The 25,240-nt window shown below is 40.8% G+C and overlaps 1 protein-coding gene across 11 annotated transcripts in view; it reads right to left on the reverse strand.

Annotated features, from left to right (window-relative positions):
- Positions 1 to 25,240, reverse strand: part of rims1a (regulating synaptic membrane exocytosis 1a) — a 103,417-nt gene that overhangs the window by 40,838 nt on the left and 37,339 nt on the right. For 10 of the 11 annotated variants that reach the window (XM_086181342.1, XM_086181345.1, XM_086181344.1 and 7 more), the window contains exons 5-6: positions 11,583 to 11,845; positions 6,017 to 6,735 (exon numbers count right to left, since the gene is read on the reverse strand). In XM_086181342.1, the coding sequence (XP_086037468.1) occupies positions 6,017 to 6,735; positions 11,583 to 11,845 (982 nt within the window). The remainder of the gene's footprint in view (positions 1 to 6,016; positions 6,736 to 11,582; positions 11,846 to 25,240) is intronic. The other variant, XM_086181343.1, reaches the window with a different exon arrangement.

Consider the following 25,240-nt stretch of genomic DNA (forward strand, 5'->3'; position numbering starts at 1 on the left):
CTCTCAGGCACAGGGAGAACATGAAAACTCCTGTGCCCAAGCCAGGGCTTGAACCCGGAACCTTCTTGCTATGAGGCGACAGTGCTGACCGCTGCACCACCGTGCCGCATGCACAGGTAACCACCATTTGCAAAAAGCCATTAAACAGCAGCCAACGCATTACTTCATATGCACTGATCAGTGGCAGATCACCACAACATCCATCCATCGTAATCTTTCGCTTATTCCTACACATTAAGGGTCGCGGGGGGCTGGAGCCTATCCCAGCGTCAACGGGCAAGAGGCGGGGTACACCCTGGACAGGTCGCCAGTCCATCGCAGGGCCAACATAGAGAGACGAACAACCATTCACACTCACATTCATACCTACGGTCAATTTAGAGAATCCAATCAGCCTAGTCCCCAATTGCATGTCTTTGGACAGTCACCACAACATATAGATTCCTATTTTTGCTCGTACTCTACAAGTGTAAAATCTTGAATGTAGCGCATTTATTAGCTTTACATTTTTCTCACAGACACACTGATCAGGCACCAGTTTGTAAATATGCTCCTATCACAAATAAATCTGATGTGAGTATACAGAACATTATCACTTCGTGGAAAACAACTCTCATGACTCTGCGAGCACAGAATTGGTCAACCCACACACTTGCAACTGCTGAACACTTTACTAGTTCATCAGGTCCACCAAGCCAGCTGCAGCCACAAATACATCCTGCACTGTGGCTAAAAAAACTGCAACATACTCTGAGAGAAAACTGCAGTATAAGGTTAAAAGCAAGTACCTTTAATTAAGGAGATGAAGTTATACGAATCTACCCTACTATTTCAAATATTTAAATATTTTGAGCTAAAATGTCAGCCTCATTTATCCGTCCACAAAACACAAATGGAAACAGGTAATGAGTGGATTTTATGTCATACAACAATTCAGTCTCAGATTCACTTAAATTCTTTGTAATGATGATTTTTTAAAAAATTCAGATCATTTTGTTTGTTCATTTCTCATCTGTTGTTTTGGAAGCCCTCCCCCGGAGGAGAGGCTGCACATTTCTCATATCCAGCAAGATTTTAGACAATTAAACAACATATTTTTTAAAAGGCTGGACCCCGTCTCGTGCTTGAGTCCTAAAACCGTGCCTCCTCTCTGTACACACAGGCTGGGGGTGGGGGTGGTGGTGCTGAAATGTGTGCAGCTCAACGACACTGTTATGACATCCAGTAAAACAGAGCCAAGCACTCCTAGGAGCCAGGAGGCTATGAGGTTAATGAGTTGTGACAACTTATAGTGACATTATGTAATCTTAAAGCAAACCCTCTGATGACAGGCAACCAAGTTCTCAGTTTCACAACTCAAGCGTGAATGTAATTTTGTGCAGTGGGTGGGCCTCATGGGTGAGTGTAGGCTTACAAGGACCTGAAGTGAAAGTAAAAATGATCAAAGTGAGCACAGGGTCAGACAGGTTTGCATTTGACAAGGGTACATTCAAAATGATAAATATATCCAATAAAAACAATATATCCGAAGATGGTTCTATTATCATCAATATTTAATAGAGTACAAACATTTATTTGAAAAAAAGTATTTTGGGCACTGGCGGTACAGTGGAGCAGTAGTTAGCGCTGTCACCTCACAGCCAGAAGGTTCCGGGTTCGAGTCCCGGCTCGAGCACGGAGTCTTTCTGTGTGGAGTCTGCATGTTCTCCCTGTACCTGCATGGGTTCTCTCTGGTACTCCGGCTTCTTCCCACCGTCCAAAGACATGCAATTGGGGACGAGGCTGATTGATACTCTAAATTGACTGTAGGAGTGGCTGTGAGTGTGAATGGTTGTCTGTCTATATGTGTTGGCCCTGTGATGGACAGGCGACCTGTGCAGGGTGAACCCCGCCTCTCGCTTTTTAACTGACTGATGATTTAAAACTCCTCCCATTGACAGTGATTCTCCAGTCACATTTAGTTTTGTCCTGATAACATATTTTGTTGGCCAAATATAGCTTTGTCATTCTAGTTATGACTCTGAATGACAATATAGCAGCATAATAATGCAAGTGCACCAGTTCAAAAAGGCATAAAGTTTTAATTCTTCAGGACATTCAGCGTCAAACATTAAACTGGAATGTGACACACGCTAAAATATCCTAAATTGGTAAATCACTTGAGTGATGTAAAAGTCAGACCTTGGAATGTGGTTTTTGTGAGTGAAGGGTTGGAGGCATTTGTTTGATCATCTCTTTTATTGTTTGCTGCACACTTTAGCCATGATTTTATCTTTACTTCAATCAGCCTTTTGATGACAGTGTCACCAAGCTATCAAGTTGTTTGAAATACCACCAAACATCTGCATTGCATAACTTTTGATATTCCCTTTTCAAGAGATGCATGTACTCTACATTTACCCTTAACACCCTTGTCTTCCTTTGGTGACGTGTTAATGTAAATCGTCAGAGAAGCAGAATTCCAGCTTCAAGTCTTGCTTTTGTTTTTTGTATAAGAGGACAAGCTGGGATTGTATCAGAGGACACTTGCGCTGATCATTGGATCTACTGTACGCATGTTGCTGACTGCATATTTGTGTGTGTGTATGTGTGTGTGCGTTTTGTGTATGTGTGTGTGCGTTTTGTGTGTGTGTGTGTGTGTGTGTGTGTGTGTGTGTGTGTGTGTGTGTGTGTGTGTGTGTGTGTGCAAGCATGCGTTTGCGTGCGCACGTTTGTGTGTGTATCTGCACTGATCTTACAATGATTTACATGCCTGGATGCTTCTCTGCTTCTAGCAACCACATCCCTCAGCTGACCTGGTCTCAGTCTCAAGCTAAAAAAGGAAACGGTGTGTCGCTGCCATGCCAGTGTGTTTAAAACCTGTCCTGACAAAACACTCTCACCCTAAACCTCCACTTGATGAATGCCATGGTGCCTGGTCTGGGTCCAGGCTGGTGTTGCATGTATCCATTTTGTCTTCAGAATACTTTATCACTGTATCAGCTGAACTGATGAAAGTACATTGTGCACAGTATCAAATTAAGAAGAAACCAAAGGCAGGCTATACTCAAATTAAATGGTGAGATATTGAGGTAGTTTGGTAAATGCTTCAATAAGTATAGAAATCAGATGAAAGGTAACCACAAAACATTTGATTCAGCACAAAAAGATCGTCTGAAAACAGAGAAAAAAGGTTAAGATGCAATTTTGTACATAATTATCTTACTATATATGTTCAAGAACTACTCATCCCATAATGCATTGCAAACTGTATTCATGCTGTTTAAAATGTCACATCCAACTGACCATTTTTGTTGTTGCTAGCTAAAATGTCACTGAATCACTGAGTCTTCATTTCTCACCAGACAGCGACATTAAATTCTGTAGCCAGGCTCCTCTCAAAACATCACGGTATCTTGCAATCATGGGAATCAGAAATGTCCCTGCTACTTAAAGATAGTGGGTAGTGTTGTAATTCTGCAGGAGATCCCTGATTAAAACCTGTTTAAACTTGAACCTTGAGGCTTCTACAGGAGCAGATACCCTCATTTCACAATTGCTTCCTTGTGGTGACATTAAGGCTATTAATCAACTCCTCCACGGAGAATATGACTGGGATTTTCACTTCTGTAACCACACTGTTGAGCTCTTTACGAGTGAGATTATTTTGGCTGGATAGCATAAAATATAACATTGTTTATCTGTCAGTTTGGCATCTGGACTGAAACAAAAATCATAGATTCTTGACTTATCACTGAGGAAGAAGAGGATGATACAATTTACGGGATGTATAACTTGCTATTTATGTACAAAGCAGTGAGCCGTGGTGCCTTGGACAGTTAGAAGTGATGTGACATAAGCCAGCTTCGACATGACAAGGTTAGAGTGTAAATAGTTGTGTGTTCTTAGGCTTGGGGACATACAGTAGTTGGCTATGTTAAGCCGCACGAGGTCAACACTGAAATCAAATGGGGTCAAACTGCCCCATCAAAGACACACTAAAACACACACACACACACGCACACCCTCCTCCTAGCCCACGGGCTGGGCTGAAAACAATATAATATGACACTCAGGAAAACACTCAGACATGCACATGGTCTCACAAACACTTGTTAATATGCATGCTAGTAGACGGTGTAGCTGCCCACTTTGACTGACTGCTGGCTGTGACGCTCCACACGCATATCACAGAAAAGTTAAAAAACACTGCAGGAGCTGCAGCCTTTCTGAAAACATCACTGGACAACAGGCTGCAAATACTGCTGCATCTGAAGTACTGAAAAGATGCTATGCTATAATTTGTGAATAAAGTTAGTTTATGACACTTTCAAAACCACAGAATCAAAGCGTGTTTACATTCAATATTTTAGTAAACACAAGGGTCATATCAGCACAGCCTTACCTGGTCACTGAGAGCTACTGAGGAGTCTGAATGAAGATGGCAGACTGAGACTAAACAGCTCTCTCCACTTCTTACATTCATATCCCATGATACAGTGTTCAAGGGGGAGTGTCTAACACACACACATACATACAAACGCATGCATGCACGCACACACACACACACACATACACACGCATGCATGCACACACACACACACACACAAACTACAGTAGCTCATATGCAGTATTCCTGGGTGATTAAGGTGGTGATTGTTGAAACGAGGGAACTTGTACAGTGCACTAAGTGAATTCAACACAAAAAAAAGAATGATTTACATTTTTTTTTTAATTTTAATGCTGTTTTTGCCTATAGCTGGTATTTGAGACAGTCTTTAAATTTTTACAGAGTGGTACATTTATGTTGAGATGAATGTTTATTTGTTTTTCATGTTCATCTCATCTGGATGACCTCTCTAGGCTGATTTACTCAGTAAGTGCTGCTATCTTAGTCACTTGGGGGGGCGAACCAAATAACTACAACATTTTAACTAAGGGGTTTTTTTTCAACACAATGCCGTTGCCACAACAATCAGGTATTACATTTTTTGGGCTTCCTCTTCTCATTCATGTGATATCTCTGGATATACTGTACCTTGAGGAATTTCTTCAATTTTGGCACTAAAGTCCACTGGGACAAAAGGATGAACTGAAAAGAGAAGGCATAAACCCACGATGCTGTATTTCAGGTTTTACCTGAAACTATCATGTGCACGTAAGCTATGGTTATCTGTTATAGGATGCGACTCACATTCCAAGAATCACTGCCAACTAGAGACTAGTTGGGCAATTGTGTCTAAATTTCATATCATCCCATTGTGGTTACTGGATATGCCTGATTACCCCCGTGGGAACTTGAGTAGGAGCGGATGAAAGGAACACACCAGTTTCATTACCAGCAAGGACTCAGTCTTATCATTGAAGAAAAATGTCAATTAAGGTTTGAAAGTGAACATTTGAAATATATAAGCATTAAAAAATCTATAATTTAGCCATTTCCCTTATAAAAGTTTTGCATTTGTGCGAGGTGCGACACAATTACAGCATCATGGAGATGCAGCGTGCCTTGATCCATGGAAAATGAAGAGGATGCTGGTTTGTGTTTATAAAGGACATATCACTCATGCCTGGATATATAGATCAGCTAGGCTAATCTTGCAGAGATATGTCTGTGGTAAGACATGGATTCTGGTCAAATTTTCTTCGACATTTTACTTCTAATAATATGTTTGTTACATGACACAACAATCGTCAATATATGATTTGATTGCAAATCAGTAAGTCCTCCTACAGAATGCAACACTTGCATATGTACATCAGAACATTTTAACTTGTGATCTGACTAATACACGCTGCTAACTTGTAAATGAAAGCCCCTCCCACCCTCTCCAGTTTAATTATGACCTGTCTCTACACAGTGGTGAGATCATTCATCAAGAATCATTCCCTCAAGTTTTTGGCAAGTTACGTGACCTCAGATATATCATGTGATGGATAGCCAAACAACTGAATGAACAGAGCTCCTCATGTCCTGCCTCACCAAAATCAACAACAGTTTTGTCACGGCACAGAAGAGGAATTGATCATCTCTCACCTCTCTCACTGACGCTTTCGATCTCTGCATCCTCACAGCTGCTGTACTCAGGTGTAGTTCCTCCCTCCTCCTCGGAGCTGCTGATGCTGGTTTGCCTCTTCCCCCCAGCCCCCAGTGCTCGTTTTGACTTGTACGGTCTGGGTGGTGGTGGGCGTAGAGATTCAGATTGGTCAGAGCTTAGTGAATCATTGCGAAGCATGCTGTCAGCTTTCTCACGTTTGGTCCGCCTCACTACGGGTCCCTGGCCAGGTGCTGATCCAGGCCCTGAACCCGGAGGTTCTCTTAGTTCAGGGGGAGGGTCTTGTTGTGCAGGGTGGTGTTCATGCAGCCCTCCTACCCCACCCACTGTCCTCTGTCCAGGCTGAATGGCATCACCCACCTCCCCAACTATTCCAGTACCATGACCCTGCCCTGGCAAAGGGTGACCACGGCCTCCAGAAGGGACCAGCCCCACTTGGCAAGGGGGACCACCGCTGTGGTCCATGTGGTGGTAGCCCCCCTCTTGTGTCCGTCTCACCCCACCACCTCCTCCCACCGGATCATGTTCCAAAGAGCGTCCTTTTGTGAGCCGCCGGCTCTCCCTGCGCTCCCTGGACTCACCACGTAAGTCTCGATCCATGGAGACCTGGGTTTGCAGTCTGCCCTGGCCTGGCCTGCGCTCTCCCCGACCAGCTCCTCCACCTCCCTTTCCATTTCTCCTGGGAAGAATCGATAGGTGGCTGAGATTTGACAAACAAAAGTATTCCAGGCATAAACATCCCGACAATGTTGGCTACCACACTGAAACAATTGTGTATATTCTGATCGGGATGTTTAAGATGGCACTGAAACAAAAACTCTCATTTATTTCCATACTTTTATGAAAATGTAATCAGCTAATTAAAACATACTGACTATGCAGGTTTCACAAAGGTGCAAAACTTTATGTTGCAGTGAAAAAATTAGCCCATGGTTAATAAAAATGTGACAGAAGGAACTAGAAACTGCTTTGATTTTAAAGGGTTAAATTCATTTTATGAGTTCTTCATGATGCCCTCGCCTTTCAGCTACCAGAAGGAAGCTAATTATCAAAGTTAATCCAGTGTTGTGATCAGCTCTTACATCTTTTTTAGACCTTTAACAAACTATAGTTCCCACTGAGCTGATACTACTTTGAGTAAAAACACATTCTACTACATCCAGTGTTTTGGAACATACCACTATCTTCCATGACACCTCCAGTGGTAGAGGAAACAATGACACAACATAATCCACTACTGCATAAATGAAGCAGCTGATGAATGCTGTGCATGTTGCTTGATAATACAAATATTAACATAGTTTAGACTGAGGTACTGCTTTTAGTAGCACACTAATGTATCACTCAGGTAGTTGAAAGAGTGCAAGTTAATATAACGAGTAATTTTTCCACTCCAAAAGTGTAACCTTTAGCATGTCATTGTGATTATTCCTATTTTTAGCAGTAGCCTCTGTTACACAGGAATTTTAAAGATGTGAACATTAAACAGACAAGGAAATTGCATTATGGGACTGTTTGATCCTTGTACACCCAATATAACAACTTATGTGTTGTAAGGGAAAAAAATTAATTCTCCAATATTTTCAGGATTCATTCCTCAAATTATTCTTTAGGGACTTAATTATAGGAAGAGAGGCCATGAAGCATTCTTCAGTGAGCCCTAGAGTGTGCATTCTCTTCTCAGTGTTTTTGAGGCCTCATCCACAACATTAGAGTTTTATTTAAAAGGGAAGTTCTGAGAATAACAGTATACACAGAAGCATTTGAGCACCACATCAGAACAAATTAAGTCTTAATTAACACACCTGAATACATACCTCATATACATTAGATAGTGTAAAAAGAAAGTTATGTCTACTCAATGCATGCATGAAGAGGAAATGCATGGCGTCACAAAAATAAGATTTCTTTGCTTTGGTTGATGATGACCTCCTCCTTGAGCTACCACCTTATCGCGGTGGAGGAGTTTGCATGTCCCAATGATCCTAGGAGCTAGTTGTCAGGGACTTTTATGCCCTTGGTAGGGTCACCCAAGACAAACAGGTTCTAGGGAAAGGACCAGACTAAGAGTAACTCATTCGCAACATAGGGCCTGCTGGGAACATCTGTCAGAGTCTCCCGCCAGAAGGAGTTTCAACTCCCACCTCCAGGAGAGTTTCGACCATGTTCTGAGGGAGGCAGCAGGAGGCAGTGGACACTGAGTCAGAGTGGGCCATGTTCTTAGTTTCCATTGTAGAGGTGGCCGATTGGAGCTGTGGCCATAAGGTGGTTGGTGCCTGTCATGACAAGAATCCCAGAACCTGTTGGTGGAGACCAGCGATGAGGGATGTCTTCAAGAAGGAGTGCTATCGGGCCTGTAGGACTCTAGAGACAGCCAGGTACCGACAGGCCAAGCGGAGTGCAGCTTTGGCGGTTGCTGAGGCAAAACTTGGACATGGGAGGAGTTCAGCGAGGTCAGGAACAATGACTTCTGGACAGCTGCAAAGAGACCACCATCCGTTGTCTCAGGAGGGGAAAGTGGTACACTTTAAACACCGTGTATGGTGCGGGTAGTGGGCTGCTGACCTTGACTTGAGATGTTGTGGACCAGTGGAGGGAATACAAAGACCTCTATAACCCCACTAACACATCCTCTAATGAGGAAGCAGTGCCTGGCGACTCCATAGTGGGCTCTCCTATCTCTGAGGCTGAGGTTGCCAAGTTGGTCAAAAAGCTCCTCGGTGGCAGGGCCCTGGAGGTGGATGAGATCTGTCCAGAATTCCTCAAGGCCCTGGATACTGCGGGGCTGTTTTGGTTGACACAACTCTGCAGCATCGTGTAGACATAGAGGCAATGTCTATAGATTGGCAGAACAGGGTGGTGGTTTCCCTTTTTAAAACGGGGGACTGGGAGGTGTGTTCCATCTATAATGGGATCACACTCCTAAGCCTTCCTGGTAAAGTCTATTTGGGGGTTTGGGAAAGTGGGGTGCATCGGATAGTCAAACCTCGGATCTAGGAGAAGCAGTGTAGTTTTCGTCCTGGTCGTGGAACTGTGGACCAGCTTTACACTCTCAGCAGGTTCTTTGAGGGCACATGGGAGTTTGCCTAACCAGTCTACATGTGTTTTGTGGACTTGGAGAAGGTATTCCACCGTGTCCCTTGGGAATACTGTGGGGAGCACTCTGGGGGTATTGGGTATCTGCCTGATTTGGGCAGGTTCACCCCCTGTATGACTGGTGCCAGAGCTTGGTCCACGTCACTGGCAGTAAGTTGAGCTTATTTACAATGAGGGGTGCGCTGCCCTTTATCACTGATTCTGTTCATAACTTTTATGGATAGAATCTCTAGGCGCAGCCAGGGTGTTCAGGGGATCCGGTTTGGAGGCTGCAGGATTGGGTCTCTGCTTTTTGATGATGGGGTCCTACTGGCTTCATCAGGCAGAGACCTTCAGCTCTCGCTGGATCGGTTTCAAAGCTGAGTGTGAAGCGGACGGGATTAGAATCATTTGTCATTTCCATTTCCATGGTCCTCGTCCAGAAAGGGATGGAGTGCCATCTCCTGGTCGGGAGACCCTGCCCCAAGTGGAAGACTTCAATTGTCTTGGGGTCTTGTTCATGAGTGAGGGAAAAATGGATCGTGAGATCGACAGGCTGATTGGTGCGGTGATGCGGACTCTGCATCAGTTTGTCATGGTGAAGAGGGAGCTGAGCTGAAGGGCAAAGTTCTCAATTTACCGGTCAATCTACATTCCTATCCTCGCCTACAATCATGGGTAATGACAGAAAGGACGAGATTGTGGGTACGAGCAGCTGAAATGCATTTCCTCCGGAGGGTGACTGGGATCTCCCTTAGAGATAGGGTGAAAAGCTCCGCTATCCGGGAGGAGCTCAGAGTAGAGCCACTGCTCCTTCACATCAAGAGAAGTCAGATGAGGTGGCTCAGGCATCTGGTCAGGATGCCTCTCAGACGCCTCCCTGGGGAGGTGTTCACGGCACATCCAAATGGTAGGAGGCCTCGGGGAAGACCCAGGACACGTTAGAGAGACTATGTCTCTCAGCTGGCCTGCAAATGCCTCGGGATCCCCCGTGATGAGCTGGATGAAGTAGTTGGGGGTGGGGGGGGTCTGAGTCTCTCTGCTTAGGCTGCTGCCCCCATGTCCCAACCCCAAATAAGCAGAAGAAAATGGATGGATGTATGAATGGATGGAGGGTTAGTGATGAAGTGTAACTGTTACTAAAAGTAGTAAAAGTGTAAAACAGTTATGGTGGCAGTAACCATGGACTGGTGGTTTGCAAAGCAAATATATTGACAAATGTGAGCTGCTGTGAAAGCGTTATCCATCTCTGGAGGAAGCCATCCCAATGGGAAAGGAATGCACACATAAAAGCAACAAAACCACTACAGCCATATATTGTGACGAACTGTGGATTTTGGTATAAGAGGTAGAGGTTTGTAGCTACAGTATATAAACTACTGAAACGAATTGAGATAATCCATTAATATGTGTACATTACATCCATGGATGCCCTTATGTTTGTTGCCCTGCATGTGAAGGGCTTTGACTGAGACACTGAAACGTTCTTGCCATTCGCTGAAACAACTTCAATAAACTGCTGCTGGCTCAAACAACAAAGGCAGCAATGGCTGTAGTTCCTCATCCACGCTAAAATAACCTTTCATAATCAATGCTGATGTTGTTGTTTTTTTCAGGGAGGAGTCATGTGCTGACTATGTTGACTCGGTCGTTGTGTTCAGAGGTCTACAGTTTTGCACATACACGGAGTCAACGCAACACAGTCAGGAGTTTGCAAACTTACACTCTGGATTTGTGTAGATGCATAGCAGAAGTGTAGTTAAAGATATACATTTTGAACTGAAAACTTATTATTATGGATGAAGCCTCAAATGTTTCCACCAGCCACTTTTAAGAGGTTGAAATGATTCCTCTCATCATGTCGTGATGGTGTGCAAAAACACCTGGTACCACTACGATAGTAATGACTTCACACACACACACACACACACACACACACATACACTCCCCCTATATTTATTCTAGTGTCATTGAGTTTAGCAGTTTGGCAGAATTAATTTTGTAACCTTTCTTTTCTACACTCTTGCACCGTTGGCTGCAGAATATTCTGTGATTAATTTGCTGAGAAAATGTATGTATGGAATTCACAGTGAGAAGAGTCCGTTGTTCGCATGATGGTCGTGAATACATTTTAAAATCCATTATTGAGGCAACCTTCACATAATTATTGTTCAGCCCATCCCACTACCTCACACACACACACCAGGTGCCAAATGTTATGTGAACATTTTGGCTGTATCACTCACAGACTGTCACATATGAATAAAGTTGCAACAGACTGAATGAAAATTACCTCTAATCTGAAAACAATTTAAGAAAAACCATAAAAGAAAGATGAAGGGGTTTCATTGATGTTGCTTCTCTAACAAAACACTGTTCAATTTCCCTAAAACTTTCACTGCTTACATGTTATCATGTCAAATATCCTGAGTCTACTGTGCTAATCAGTTCTTCATTTCTGCTTCCACTTACGTGTCTCGTGGTGGCTCACTGCGGGACCGAGAGTCTGCACCATGCGCAATCCCGGGTGCCCCAGGTCGGTTGGGGTCTAGGGTTGTGGTGGTGGATCCTGGAGGTGCTTGGGAGTGAGACCGCAGCTTCTTATCACCGGAGGTTTGGCACACAGACAGCTCACTGATGGCTGAACCGAGCTTCCCAGAAGGACCAGTGAACCAGTCGCCTGGCTTGGTCAGGATCTCCTGCTGTTTCCGGCAGTTATTACAAACCCAAATCACCTAGAGGAACGAGAAGCAAAAATTTCTAGCTCAAATAAATCAAATATGCATGAAATACTGTTCATTCATGGGTACTCAAAAAGGGCCCTCGAGTATCTTGTGGGGCTATTTTACACATCACCTTTGCAAAGTTTTTGAAAGACACAAAGGGATTAGCAAAACAAGAGAATTACATCAATTAGAATTGGCAAAAAATTCCTTACTATAATTATTTCTAAAAAATATTGAAATTACTTTTTGTATTTTTAAACCAGTATTTATAACAGGAAATGGAACTACATGCATGCTTCCTAAAGAGCTGCTCTGCTGCCAACGAGTCGTGCACAAAAGAGGCTTTTATGGACGCTTTTTAAGATCAACATCATGGCACTTATACTGTAAAGGTGGGGGAGGTGGGGCTTGGCTTCTACTGCAGGCTACTTTTGGCCTTGAAACGAAGAAGACAAAGCCAACTGGATAATGACAGTGAAGTAAACCTGCTGCCAAACAAATATTTCCTGTCTGCTTTCTTTCTATTCTCCAGTCACTTGTCACGTATGCACACTAACTATATGTTGGCTCCGCTCACACGCTACAGCAGTGTGTCATCATCAGTATACAAGAAGCTGCTGGTTTGCAATCATGATCTTTCACTATTGCTTCTCTCATCACCAATTAAGTTTCTGATCTCGACCCTTGACACATAAGATTGTGACATAAAGGATATCAGCACATCAGCCTATATATATATATATATATATATATATGTGTATGTGTGTATATATGTGTGTGTATATATATATATATATATATATATATATACATATATATGCGTTAATCTGCATGTACAAAATGAACATCATTTTATACCAATATTGTCAACATCACCAAATAACTACTGATCACATAAATTGTAAACAAAACAAAAAAAAAAAGAGCCATATTGGAAAAAATCCATTATGGTGCATCCCTAATTATTTCAGATTCAAAAGCAATACTGCCTAAGGAATGTTAATGCTTTTGAAACCTAATTTATTTATTTTGGGTCAATTTATTGATAAATGTTTACAGCTCTTCAAAATGTGGGTATAAGGCTACAATCTTTACAATACTAAGAAAATATATTCAGTATGATACAGGCACTAAGTTCCTCACAGCTGTTGTGACTTTGTGATTATTAGTTTGCACTGAATCACAATACACATGAGGTTTATAAACCTTTCAACTAAGACACTGACTCACAACTCTCACTAGCACATGGAAATTGTCAAAGCATCCAAACCAGCACACAGATTCTCAAACGGACCTATCCACACACACAAAGATTTAAATTGATTCAAAATCAAACAGTTTTTTTGGTTGTGTGTTTGTTTGTTTGTTTGTTTTACTTTAGCACAATGAGGGCTTTTTGAATAACAATTTTAATATAATTTGATTTCTTTAAATTATTTTGACCACAGTATCCGGGAACTGCAGGATAAAGTTTCTTCTGTATATTCAAGACATTTTTCTTTAGACTGAGCATTTACAAATCTTAAGGAAATGATGAGGTTTTTTTTTTTTTGCCATAACCTGACAGTGAACAAACCAAATGATTCATTAATTCATTAAGAAAATCACTAGCAGTTGAATCAACACTAAGTGTAATTGTAAGTTACAGCATGAGCAGTGTCACTTCATATTGATAAGGATGTGGGTTACATCCTAGAATAGATCTGATGAATCATCCAGCAAGTCAGAGCTGAGCACGAGGGCAGTCGTGGCCCCACGTTAACATGAGAGAGCATGAGAGAGAGAGTCGATGACAGAGGAAGTGAGGCTGGCCATGAAATAGAGAGACAGCGAGGGAGGATGGAGGAAGAGAGGTTAGAGTCGGGCCCTCTCCTCCAGCCACCAGGGTTCTCATTACTCCTGAACACTCCCCAATGACTATTTAAAGAGAGCTAAAATAAAACACTCTGGCATCAGCCATGCACCCCCCCACCCTCACTCCCCCTACCACCCCTCTCACTCTCCTCCTCTCCCCTTCTCCCCCTTTCTCTCTCACCCCCTTCTCTTCCACTTCTCCCTCCTCCAGATTGCTTTTGATTAAAGCTACAAAAGCTGAGGAGAAAACAGCTTTACACCAACGCCGCAGCTATATTTATCCTGCCAAACACCCCAGCACCACCAGGGAGAGAGGGAAAATGTGTTCACAAACACACACACATACACACACACACACACACACACACACACGGAAAAGAAAGGAAAACACTGCCCCATGTGGGACATTAAAGCTTTGTTGAAAACATCCATCAATGTGATTTTCTGCTGCCAGGCCTACAAGGTGGACAGCTGCCAGATCAACACTGCAGTGACAAACTACTGGTACCATCATGTAAAAGCAGCACCACCCAGACTTGGTAGTCTTGATTATTTTCTAGACATTTGGGAGAGTCCTGCATTTTCAGAAGGAGTCGTACCAATTAAATTCCAATATTATGAGAAGACATCTTCACTTAATCAACAGTAAAGGGTCACCTAGCTTTAACATTAGCACCTTAACCTAAGCATGTTGAATTTACTTTAAAATTACAGATGAATGTATAATCATTTCTGATTCATTTTCTTTTGATGGACTGATGAGATTGAGTCCCCATTAATAAGTGTATATTTGCAGAATTTTTACACTTGATTCTCTGAAACTTTTAAATTTATCCAGAACTATTCTGACAATCAATAATTAATTTTGTTAGACTCCTGAGCAAACATTTTTCTTATTGCAGCTTATTACATGCAATGATTTACACTTTGTGTGTATTCAAAATATATTTACACATGAATAATATTTTACACATCCTTTCAGAACAGCTGGTCTGTTGAAACAGGCACTACTGTGCATTGGTGTGCTGGGCATTTTATAAACATAATTTATAAAGATGATTGTAACAACTGTCATTCACGTATTTACAAATCATTTTTGAGAGAAATATTTATGAACTGATATTATCTGAAATATCTCACAAGATTTTACCTTTGTCAAAATTGATCATATGTCTGCAGTTTGACACAATATAAACCATGAATACTTTGTATAAATGATACAAAGTTAGTCCGTATCAACCATAAGAGATTTTTTTCAGTCCGTCCTAATTTAACCTTATGTACTGGAATACATAGGTACATGGTGCAAATTTCTCTTTTCAAACAATTCCTGGCTTTATTTTTCAAAACTTTTCCAGGTCTGGAAATTGCTGTATTCAAATTCCACGACCGCAATGAGATTAGTTGATAATGAAAATAAAAATCTGATTGGTTTCAAACAGTGCTTTTAATAAAGCGTAAATACGGCTATGATTTGCTAACAGTAGGTTTCTGCTGAGTTTCAGAAAAAGACCGCAAACACTTTTCATAACATATGCTTCTGTCGTGTTAAAAGTTAAAAACAGTTTATTCACTACAAACCTGTTCCAGACAATTAACGGTTCGAGGAAATGTATCCCTGAAATATAAAAAGATGGTTTATTTTTAAATACCATTATTACAGTACCAAAAAAATCTTAACAACACTTGTTCAAACTATAATTATAAACTCAGAAGTTGCAGTAGGTTAATATGGGTTCTAAAACATCTGATCACCCAAAAAACTAATATCTTCCTCCACTGCCACTTGTGAGGGGGATTTCCTGAAGCACTAAGGACAAAATAACAATTGCTGTCCCTCTTGTTATCACTAAATGAATATAAAAATATTCTGAATTACAATAAGAACCATTATGAACACTTGAATAAACAGGATGAAGCTGTCAGGCTAACAAAAACTATTAACCTATAGCTATCATAAATTGCAACTTGAGAGACAAGCTCAGTCCCCAGAGCTCAGCATCTCTGGCCATGCCACTTTCTGTATCAGTTCCTAATTGGATGCAGACACAGGGGCATGTTGCAGCTCTGGCACATCCAAGACTTCATCCGGTGTCTGCCCTGGACAATGCTGTACCTACACTGCACACTCCCGACAACCTTGTACCACTTGATGGGCTGGACGATCACGGAAAGGTGCTCCCATGGTGTTATACGTGGCCTGTAGCTCCTTGACATGTAAAGCCTTGGCCTGTAGCTCCAGTACCTTCTTGACATGTTCTTCTTTGGCACATAGCTCCAGTACCTTCTTGACATGTTCTTCTTTGGCACATAGCTCCAGTACCCTGCTGACGTGCACCACTTTGACTTGTATCTCCATGACATGTGTTGCCAAGGTCTGTATCTTTCTTGCTCCCTCATGGCAGGTGCTCTCGATCCACCTTATTCTCAAGCCCTGTAGAAGGTGAAACAGCAACTCTCCTGGCTCTCAGATGAGCTAATGTGATGGAGGATCTGACCCTTGGAGCTTTGTATTCTGACCAAGTTGTCACAGGGTTGAGCTGCTTTGACTGGTGAAAGAGGATCCCTTGATGACGCAAGCAAACATATTCCATTTTTTGGATCAAGATCCCTGTCTTGAATCTACGTACACAGACAGGATTTAATCCGTCTTTCGAATACAACAGGATATTTCTTCTGCAGTATATATGCTAATTAAAGAAGAAGCCTGGTTGGCGGTCTATGAAATACCACCTACATTTCCAGTCTGACTGGGGATTTCAGTTCAGATTAAGAATTAAATAAGAGATATAAATTATTATTTTAGCCAAGAGACTCTATAGGTAACCAGAATTAAAAACTGTTTTTTAATCAAAATTATTACTGGTAAATGGAAAACACCACCCCACCCAAAAAAATTATAAAAAATAGGGGAGATGTATTTTTCAGTATCACAAATCTGATGAGTTAAACTCACCTACAGAGTGGAATCCACCCAACAAACAGAAAAAAAAGTAGGGTTTTTTGTTTGTTTGTTTGTTTTTGTTTTTAAGTACATCAGATTTTCTGATGCTGGCACACTGGCCCTTCCAGGACTCATAAATCAAAAGCTTGCAACTTTTCTATGGCTCCAACTTTTCAAACTGTAATTTATAAGCAAATTATCTATCCAGTTATTGATGACCATTATCAAAGGACATTCAGACCCTAATTACACTTTTTATTTCTTTAGCAATGGGATCACAAGTGGACATTGCTAAATACAAGTGTAAAAAGACAATGCCTTGTGTTCCAGTCATTCATACTACATGCTACATGGTCTGGGACGCATTTGACCAATTATCTTTTCCAACGTAAAACTTCTCAAGGCGGCCATAACAAGTGCATAACAGGAAAATGTCATCAATTCGTTATGTAGATATAACTGTGCTGTGTGCTTGACCTTACATAAAAACCTAACTGCAATGTAAAACCATTTTCACCTTCTCTCGCACTAGTAAAAATTAAGAATGTCTCAGCGCCACATGCCACCCCCCCCCCCTGTACATTGAATATGTTTTAAACATTTTTAAGATACCTAATATATAGTCACACATGCAAGGGATTGGTTAGCCAAAAACTGCCTTTTTTAACCAGACGGTAAGAAAGAAAAAAAAACAGGCGAGTGTAAGAGGCTTCACACTAAACATTAACTAGGTTAAGTACTGGATAATGTGAGGGCATCCTCTGACTGAAGATAAGGGCACCTAGCCTAGCCTACCTTAGGGTTAGCCTAATAGCATCCTAGGCTAATAGCAAACAGTGCACCATACCATTGGGGAAAACATGTTCTGAAATACATAGTTTCGCTCAATGCAAGTCTCTGTGAATAATAAAGTGACAATGCAATAAATGTCTAAAATAGTTGAAGCGCCTGAATTTGATTGTGTTGAATATTTTCTATGAATAGGGACCAAAAAGAGGCAGGTAGCAGCACTGAGTCATCATTCCTTTTGACTATTTCCACATATTGGTGAGGTCTGTTTTCAGCTAATCGTTGCTGCTCACAGAATAATATTCATTCCATGGAAGGTTTTCCTCAAATGTTGCATTTACACATGACCGCATACCATGAATCTTTGAAACCCATGGACTGACATTTTGGAAAGTACCAGCAGCAGTAGAGACCACGTACTGTACCTGCGCAGCTTTACTATTGGTTTGTCTCGGTTCACCTCTGATGGAGGTGACGACCTGCTTGTTATTAATTTTTTTATTTTTTGATTAAATTGTTTGTCCATATTTCCTCAACATTATCTCTTTTTTTAAATTTCTCGCCGCGCTTATCATCAGTACGAACCATATTTCAATTTTCGATGCTTCTTTTCTGCCATTCATTTACTTCTCTAACCACAAGAGGGCAGCAGAAACAAGCAGTGAAACAACATTGACCAAGATATTCATCCCTTTTTGCAGTAAATATGCGGAGCCTACTGGCAAATAATTCCAGTTCCAAAAAATACAGAGTGCAATAGAATCTGGATGGAGGTTTTTCTAGCTGGCTAACTTGAATTGATGTAGAAGAATAGATGTACAGTATAATTAGAAGCCATAAGGTACTTGAACATCATCTCTACCACAGTTTATGATGTTATCGCCTAAATTTTTTAAATTAGTATTATGTGTGCTTCATAATTCAGTTGAGTGACAGTTTAGACCTTCCTTTTTGATCAGGCTTAGTTAGGGCTGCTTAGGCTGGCCCTTAGATATGCTGCTATAGGCCTAGACTGCATACATGACATAGAGTCAACAGACTCTATGTCTACATCTGTATGTGAGATTAAGTAATTAAAAACCCATTTTGTTTTCACTGTATCATGTGGTTTTTCACAATTCACCGTAATTTTTTAATAAGTATACTTTTTTTAGACAGTTGTGAGTCTGGCCGACAGTTAGGCACTTCTATAACAAAAATTTTAATAAATGAATATCATCAAAATTATTATTTTTTGCTTGTCTGCTGGAGCAGATATTGTGTTTTTATGTAAAAGCTTGTTGGAGTGTGTTGATACTGTCCAACAGTGTTGAGGAGATCGGAAGTGGTGTGCAGTTATTTTATAGGAGATACACTTAATCACAGTAATATTTGTGTTAGATCACACTCTGATATGGAAAAAAGCACAGAACACACACACACACATCACACTCACACACACACAGAAATATGATGGACATACATACAGACATATGCCTACTTTGTACACACAATCAAATATGCACAAATGAGCAGATATGCATATACAAATAACTGTTCTTATCCACATGTATATACACACACACACACACACACACAAACTGCAATAACAGCAGCAGTGTCACATGACCAGAGTGAGACCCCCCCTGAGATGAGTTTGTAAGTGAAGGAGAGAGAGAGAGAGAGAGAGAGAGAGAGAGAGAGAGAGAGAGAGAGAATAGCTTCTCCACAGATGGAAACTAGGACACCAAACCCCTGTGTGTGTTTGTTTTGCGTCCTGCTGCATCTGTGCCTGTGTGTGTGTGTGTGCCTGTGTGTGTGTGTGTGTGCGTGTGCGCGCATATTCGTGTCTGTCGAGGAGCAGGAGTCTGTATCCGCATGTGTGCATCATTGCTCAAGTGTGTATGGAGCATTTAGGTGCTTGTGTTTGTGTGTGATACATGCAGTGAAATATGAATAATCCAGTGGTGGGATCTTTAGGGGTTGGTGAAGTTTGTTTCCGGGGGAGAGAAGACCATTTGTGAATCACGTAGAGAAACTGGAACGAGGATAGATGGTATATAACAAGTGGAGTGTTGCCAGTGTGACATCACCATTTTGATTTGATGCAACTGGTGTTGACCATATTTGAAAGGGACCTCTTTCTCTACCACCATTCAGCCCACCACAGTAGCGACTTGTAAATCACAAGTTAGTCGCACCCTAAATATATCTCACTAAATATACATCATGCTGCATTGGCGAAGACTTGAAACCAGTGATTGTTACCATTTAATATTATAATATACCCATATATTTTTCATCCCTGATATATTGTAAGAAAAAGAAAAAAAAACATAACAAGAAGTTACCTAAACTGTATGTATGGTCATTTATAAGTGTGTGTATGTGGTCATGGGGGGAGGTCTCAGTAGTTGGACCACGTTTTTCACCTCTGTACCACCGATAACTGGAGACCTGAGACATTATGACTGGATGTACTTACATCCCCTTTTGTTAAGGTGATATCCCTGGAATGCCTTGAGGGAATTTCTTCAAATTTCAAATATCCACTGGGTCTAAAGAATCAACTGAAAGGTTTTTGGTGGTCAGAGGTTAAGGTGACTGTCAACTCACATGCCTGATGTCTATTCCAGTCTCATTAATGCAATATTTCAGGAAGCTTTTAGGGATTTTTTTTTTTCATATTTTCAACAACATACACTGGGACTCAAGGATGAACTGAACAAATATTCATAGTCAAAGTTCAAAGGTTACTGTCACCTAAAATGAGGGCAATATCTCCAGAACCTTAAAATGCATTGTTTCTACTGTGACTCAAGGATGACCGATGTCTATTGTTTTTAGCTATTCTATTTATACTTATTTATTCATTGTAGGTTATGGATCTGGAGCATAACAGCCATTCAGTTAAGAATGGATGTACTTAATCTATCATTTATCCAGAGGCAAACTGACATTATCATGCAATTCATTCACACACATATACATTCACACTGGAAATTGCCCAGTGCAGCCCCCGTCTTCTACTGTAGGTCAATGAGCAGCTCCACTGGAGCAGCTGGCAGTTAAATGTCTCACTCAAGATCACATCGCCAGCAGCTGGCAAAAGAGATCTGAGTTTTAACTCTTTCCTTTTCTCAGTTTACATTTACCCGGCAAATCAAGAAATTCAATAGTGCAACCTTTCATCAGGGCAACCACAGAGATACTTCACCGTCAATTCATTCAGGTAGGATCCACCCAAAGCAGCAATCTATATGCCACATACTACATGATACACTCACATTACATCACGCTGAACAAAGACTGTGTGCAGTTGAAGATGTCTCTGCTACAGCTTGAATTTAATACAAGCAATGTTGATGTTACTTTCACTTGAGATTGCTACATCTATTACCATGACCTTCTTCTACTGTTTGTACATCAACATAATGTCCAACAGTTGTTTGTTAAAGTTAATTAGGGGTCCAAGAAATGTAGGGAAACCTGTTGGTATTGCTCAGATTTTTATTTCCGTTGGTAAATGAGATACTGCTGCCTAAAAATACAAGATATGGAAATGAAACTTTTAGGACTGGTACAGACTACTGCACTTACCCCAGATCCAAAAAATTACATATGGCCACCACTTGCCATTCCCATGATATATAGTCCAAACAGGAAGTGGTGTAATATCCCAGTAACAGGGCCTTTTATCATCACCAAACTTTGGAGTCTTAGTCCCAATGCCACTATGAACATTTGTGCAAAATTTGATAATATTTGAATATTGATGGCACCAACCCTGGAAATAAATCATATCTCTGTAACAAAAGCTCCGACTCCTCCAAGACAGTACATCCTATCAAACTGAAACTTTGTATGGAGGATCTATATTGCTCAGGAAAAGGATATCAGAGGAGTTTTAAAGTTGTAAAAAATGCAGAGCTTTTTAAGGAACACTTCCCTGTCTAATTCAGTCCAATCAGAAAACAGAACAATATATTGGTAACAGAAAGTCCTATCATCACCAAATTTTTTATTCTTAATACCCATATCTCCAATGAATCCTTGCACCCAAAATGATGCAATTTGCCGACTAAGTGGTGCTACAATCAAGGAAAATATGTTTTGTCCCTTAATTCCTACAATGAACATTGATCAAAGGTCTTCTGTTTGCAGATTCCCTGGTGTAAACTGAATCTGTTGATAAATGATACATCCATATTTGGTTGCTGAAATGTTTCACAAAATTCAGAAACTACACCGCCTACACTTTTTTAAAAACTCTTCCCAGGTTCTGCATCAGATGAGCATGACACTCATGACAAAAGTCTCTCTGATTAACATGCAAGTTGGTGCAAATATTCCTGATAATATACTGAACAGCTATATCAAAATTGATGCAGTGGGTCGGTAGATGCCAGAAAATTGCACAAAATTGAAAAAAAAAAATTCTACCCCCTTAGGCTGTTTGTCTATTTCGAATAAAACATTTGCACAGATATTGTAATACCTTGTAGATGAAAGGATGTCGAAAGAATTTTGATTACCTCTAGAAGTACTATGTTGTATGCTATGAAAAAATGTTGCAGTGAAAACAGGAAGTGCCACGGATCTTGGTAATGGCTGGTGTGATCATCATGAAACTTGATCAAAAATTGTGATAGCTCATGGTAATCAAGATCAAATGTACAAAATTGAAATGATGTTTGACGCCTTTCATAAGACTGAGATTTTTTCACGCTGACCTCTATTTGAAAGCAGTATTTGTCATTGTGAGCATTAAATTTAACCATAATGTCGAGTAACGTTGCCAGTGACCATTAAAGATTCTGCTAGCATTTCAGATCAAGTTAAAACACTTGCCACTTAACAGGTGAGACAAATGTCCCCATTGGAGTTAGAGGGTTGGGAGGAGGGGCGTGACCAGGAAGTAGCAACAGCCAATGACAGCTTTGACATATGGCACCGGCAGCAAGCAAGGCGGCAGCCGTAACTGAGGGCGTCTATAAATCCTGCGCTATAAGGATGAAAGACTGCCACAAAGGAGATTAGTGTCCACAGTGGCTAATGAGGTACTACATCAGCGCAGCTCGGCACCCGCAGCAAAATACACACCCTCGCACAAAAGTGTACACACACATGTACAGTGCACACATACATATGCACAGAAAACTCATACGCAAGTGATTTTGCAGGCATCTAATTGCATTTCACTTGTACTGTAATGTGCAAGTCTTACAAGGAAGCACAACGCATGGCATACACTTTCACTTACACACATACTGTACACAGCCATATCTACAGTAAATAATTCCATATCTACAGTAAATAATTGATCAGCTTTGAAAGTGAGTCCCATTGGTCCCTTGGCTGGTAAAGAGGGCCAGGTGAGGACATCTTTCCATTCGATTTAATGTGCACTCTCCAAAGAAAACACATTTTTACTTCTATCCTTGTGATGATATTAATCAAAATAAAGAATTTGCTATACCTTTGGATGGCAGTAGAGTGAAAATAAGAAAACCCATCAGCAACTGTCATTGACTGGACGTACTGTCTGTTTTCTCAAACAGTTCACAAATCATTTCATGTTGTGAATACAGGTTTTGTAAATTGAATTTGCAATTTGTCATTGTGTATTTTTATTTGTTGTATGTGGTTTTCTTAACCAAAATCGACTGCCTATTGTACAACTGGTGGGGACTTGGAGACCAGGGCTGGTCAACATCTTTCCCCAGAGGACCACCTTGTCTTGGATAACGTGAGGGGGAATTTCAGGGCTTTTTCTTATTTCTCCTTGATGTACACCCTGTGTAGGAGGTTTTCATTGCGGTCACTCTCAGAGAAATTCATTATGCTGCATTTTATTGGGTTTTTTTCTTCCTTTTTTTTCATTTGAGATTGTTGCAGGCCAGATTGAGATGGTCCACAGCTGCAGGATTTGCCCTTGCGTGCATTAGACTGCATCACCCTATATAAGGGGTGCCCTATTTTTTTTTCCCTTTTGATGACCAAGAAAAGGGGACTAAGTGGTGGGCCAAGGTGCAAAAGTGGAAGCATTGTAAGTTGTTAAATGGAAAATTGGTATTGAGATCCCAAATTCACATAATTATATATTACTTAAGCATTTTAGTACTTAAATAAAACATTCCTTACATGTTTCAGTGACAATAAAATGTATTTTTGTAAGGAGCTTCAATTAAAATAAAGGTCAATTAGAAGGAGGTAAATCAGTCGAAACAATCGGAACCAGTAGAACACAAATATACTGTAGCATAAACTTCAGCAATCCAGCACTTGCCATATCAGACTGACATCCAATGCAAAGTCTCAGGCTCCCACCTGTATCAGCTGTAAAACAGAGGCTAAATTGTTCTCAATATCACATAACCGTGTAAAATGATTAGTTTCACTATCAGAGTTTGATTATTTGGGCCTGATAACATTATTGAAGACTATAAACACAAAATATAGACATTAGCAGTGTGTGCTATGGTGTATATATACTGTTAATCCCCAAGCAGGACTGCATTAATATGTCATTGTGACTAAATATCAGGTTATTTCTTCTGCTTCATTGATTTCATGAGTAGTTTTTAGTGAGGATAATCTAAGCTGTATCCATTTACATAATAATATAGTTCACAACGTTTCCGAAGATACCACCAAAGTATGTGCATATAGAGATCTAACTGGATCAAGCCGAAGTAAAGAATATTCCATGTTGCCTATCGTTTGGAAAAAAGTTAGAGATTTAGACCTTTAAATCACAGTATAAAACATTTGAAACAGCTATTTCATTGTCTCTGAAATGAAATTTTGGGTATAAAGCATTTGATTTTACCATTTTTCACATTTTCCCTCATTTTAATCCTAATCCTTCCTCCTCCAGGAACTTTCAGTTGTGCTAGACTTGCACTTGTAACTATTGCAATGTTTTTAAATCTTTACAAGCAACATGCGAATATTCTCTCTGAAAGGTGAATGCTGCCTTCATGAAAGTCAAAGAAGGTAAATATCTTAATATATGTAAATATATCTGCGTAGAAGGCAGCATGCTGGTATGTGCAGACAAACAGTCCAGTTTTTTCCTGTGTGTGTGTGTGTGTGCGTGTGTGTGTGTGTGTGTGTGTGTGTGTGTGTGTGTGTGCGTGTGTGTGTGTAAGCCTGCTTTTATTAACCAGTGTACAGGAACAAGCAGGAGAGAGATGGCCCCCTTAAGACCAGTCAATGAGAGATGGACGTGGAGACGGACACAGCTAGCAAGACCGACAATCAATAGTAATCATGAGGTGCTGTGGCGTTAACAGCAGATGACACATCGCTCAGGCTTTTCTACTGCGCAGCACCCCGACACAAAGCAGGACATAATTCCTTGTAGGGTTAGATCAATAGAGATACTTTTGCACCAAATTGTTTTTTAGGTATTTTTTCCTTTATTTGACAGTTAATTCCTGTCAAATTGCAAGACTAACTTTGTCAGGCACAGTGGCAAGCACAAAGATCCAGAGTGTGAAGTTTCTACACCCACCTCTGTTTTACAGGCCTTTCAGTAAGACCAGTAAAATTCGCCAGACCTGCACTGAATGTGATGTATCAGCAATGTAGCAGAAGTAGTTGTAGTAGGAGTAGTATAAAATGTAGTGATATAAGTAGTGTGGAACTAATCCATGGCTGTTTGACAGAAGGTTAGCTCACAACGACTTCCACACGGCTACAAGTATTACACTCAAATGGCGAGATAAATGTACATGCTGAGTCTCGTGTAACAATAAATTCAAGAAGAAAGGTGTCATTCTGGAAGGATTTTGACACTCCATGGTGCCAAACATATTTCAAGTTGGGTGTAA

This window comes from Aulostomus chinensis, chromosome 16, assembly GCF_037954235.1.
Source record: "Aulostomus chinensis isolate RoL2024-O1b breed Wild chromosome 16, RoL_Achi_v1.0, whole genome shotgun sequence".
NCBI lineage: Eukaryota > Metazoa > Chordata > Actinopteri > Syngnathiformes > Aulostomidae > Aulostomus > Aulostomus chinensis.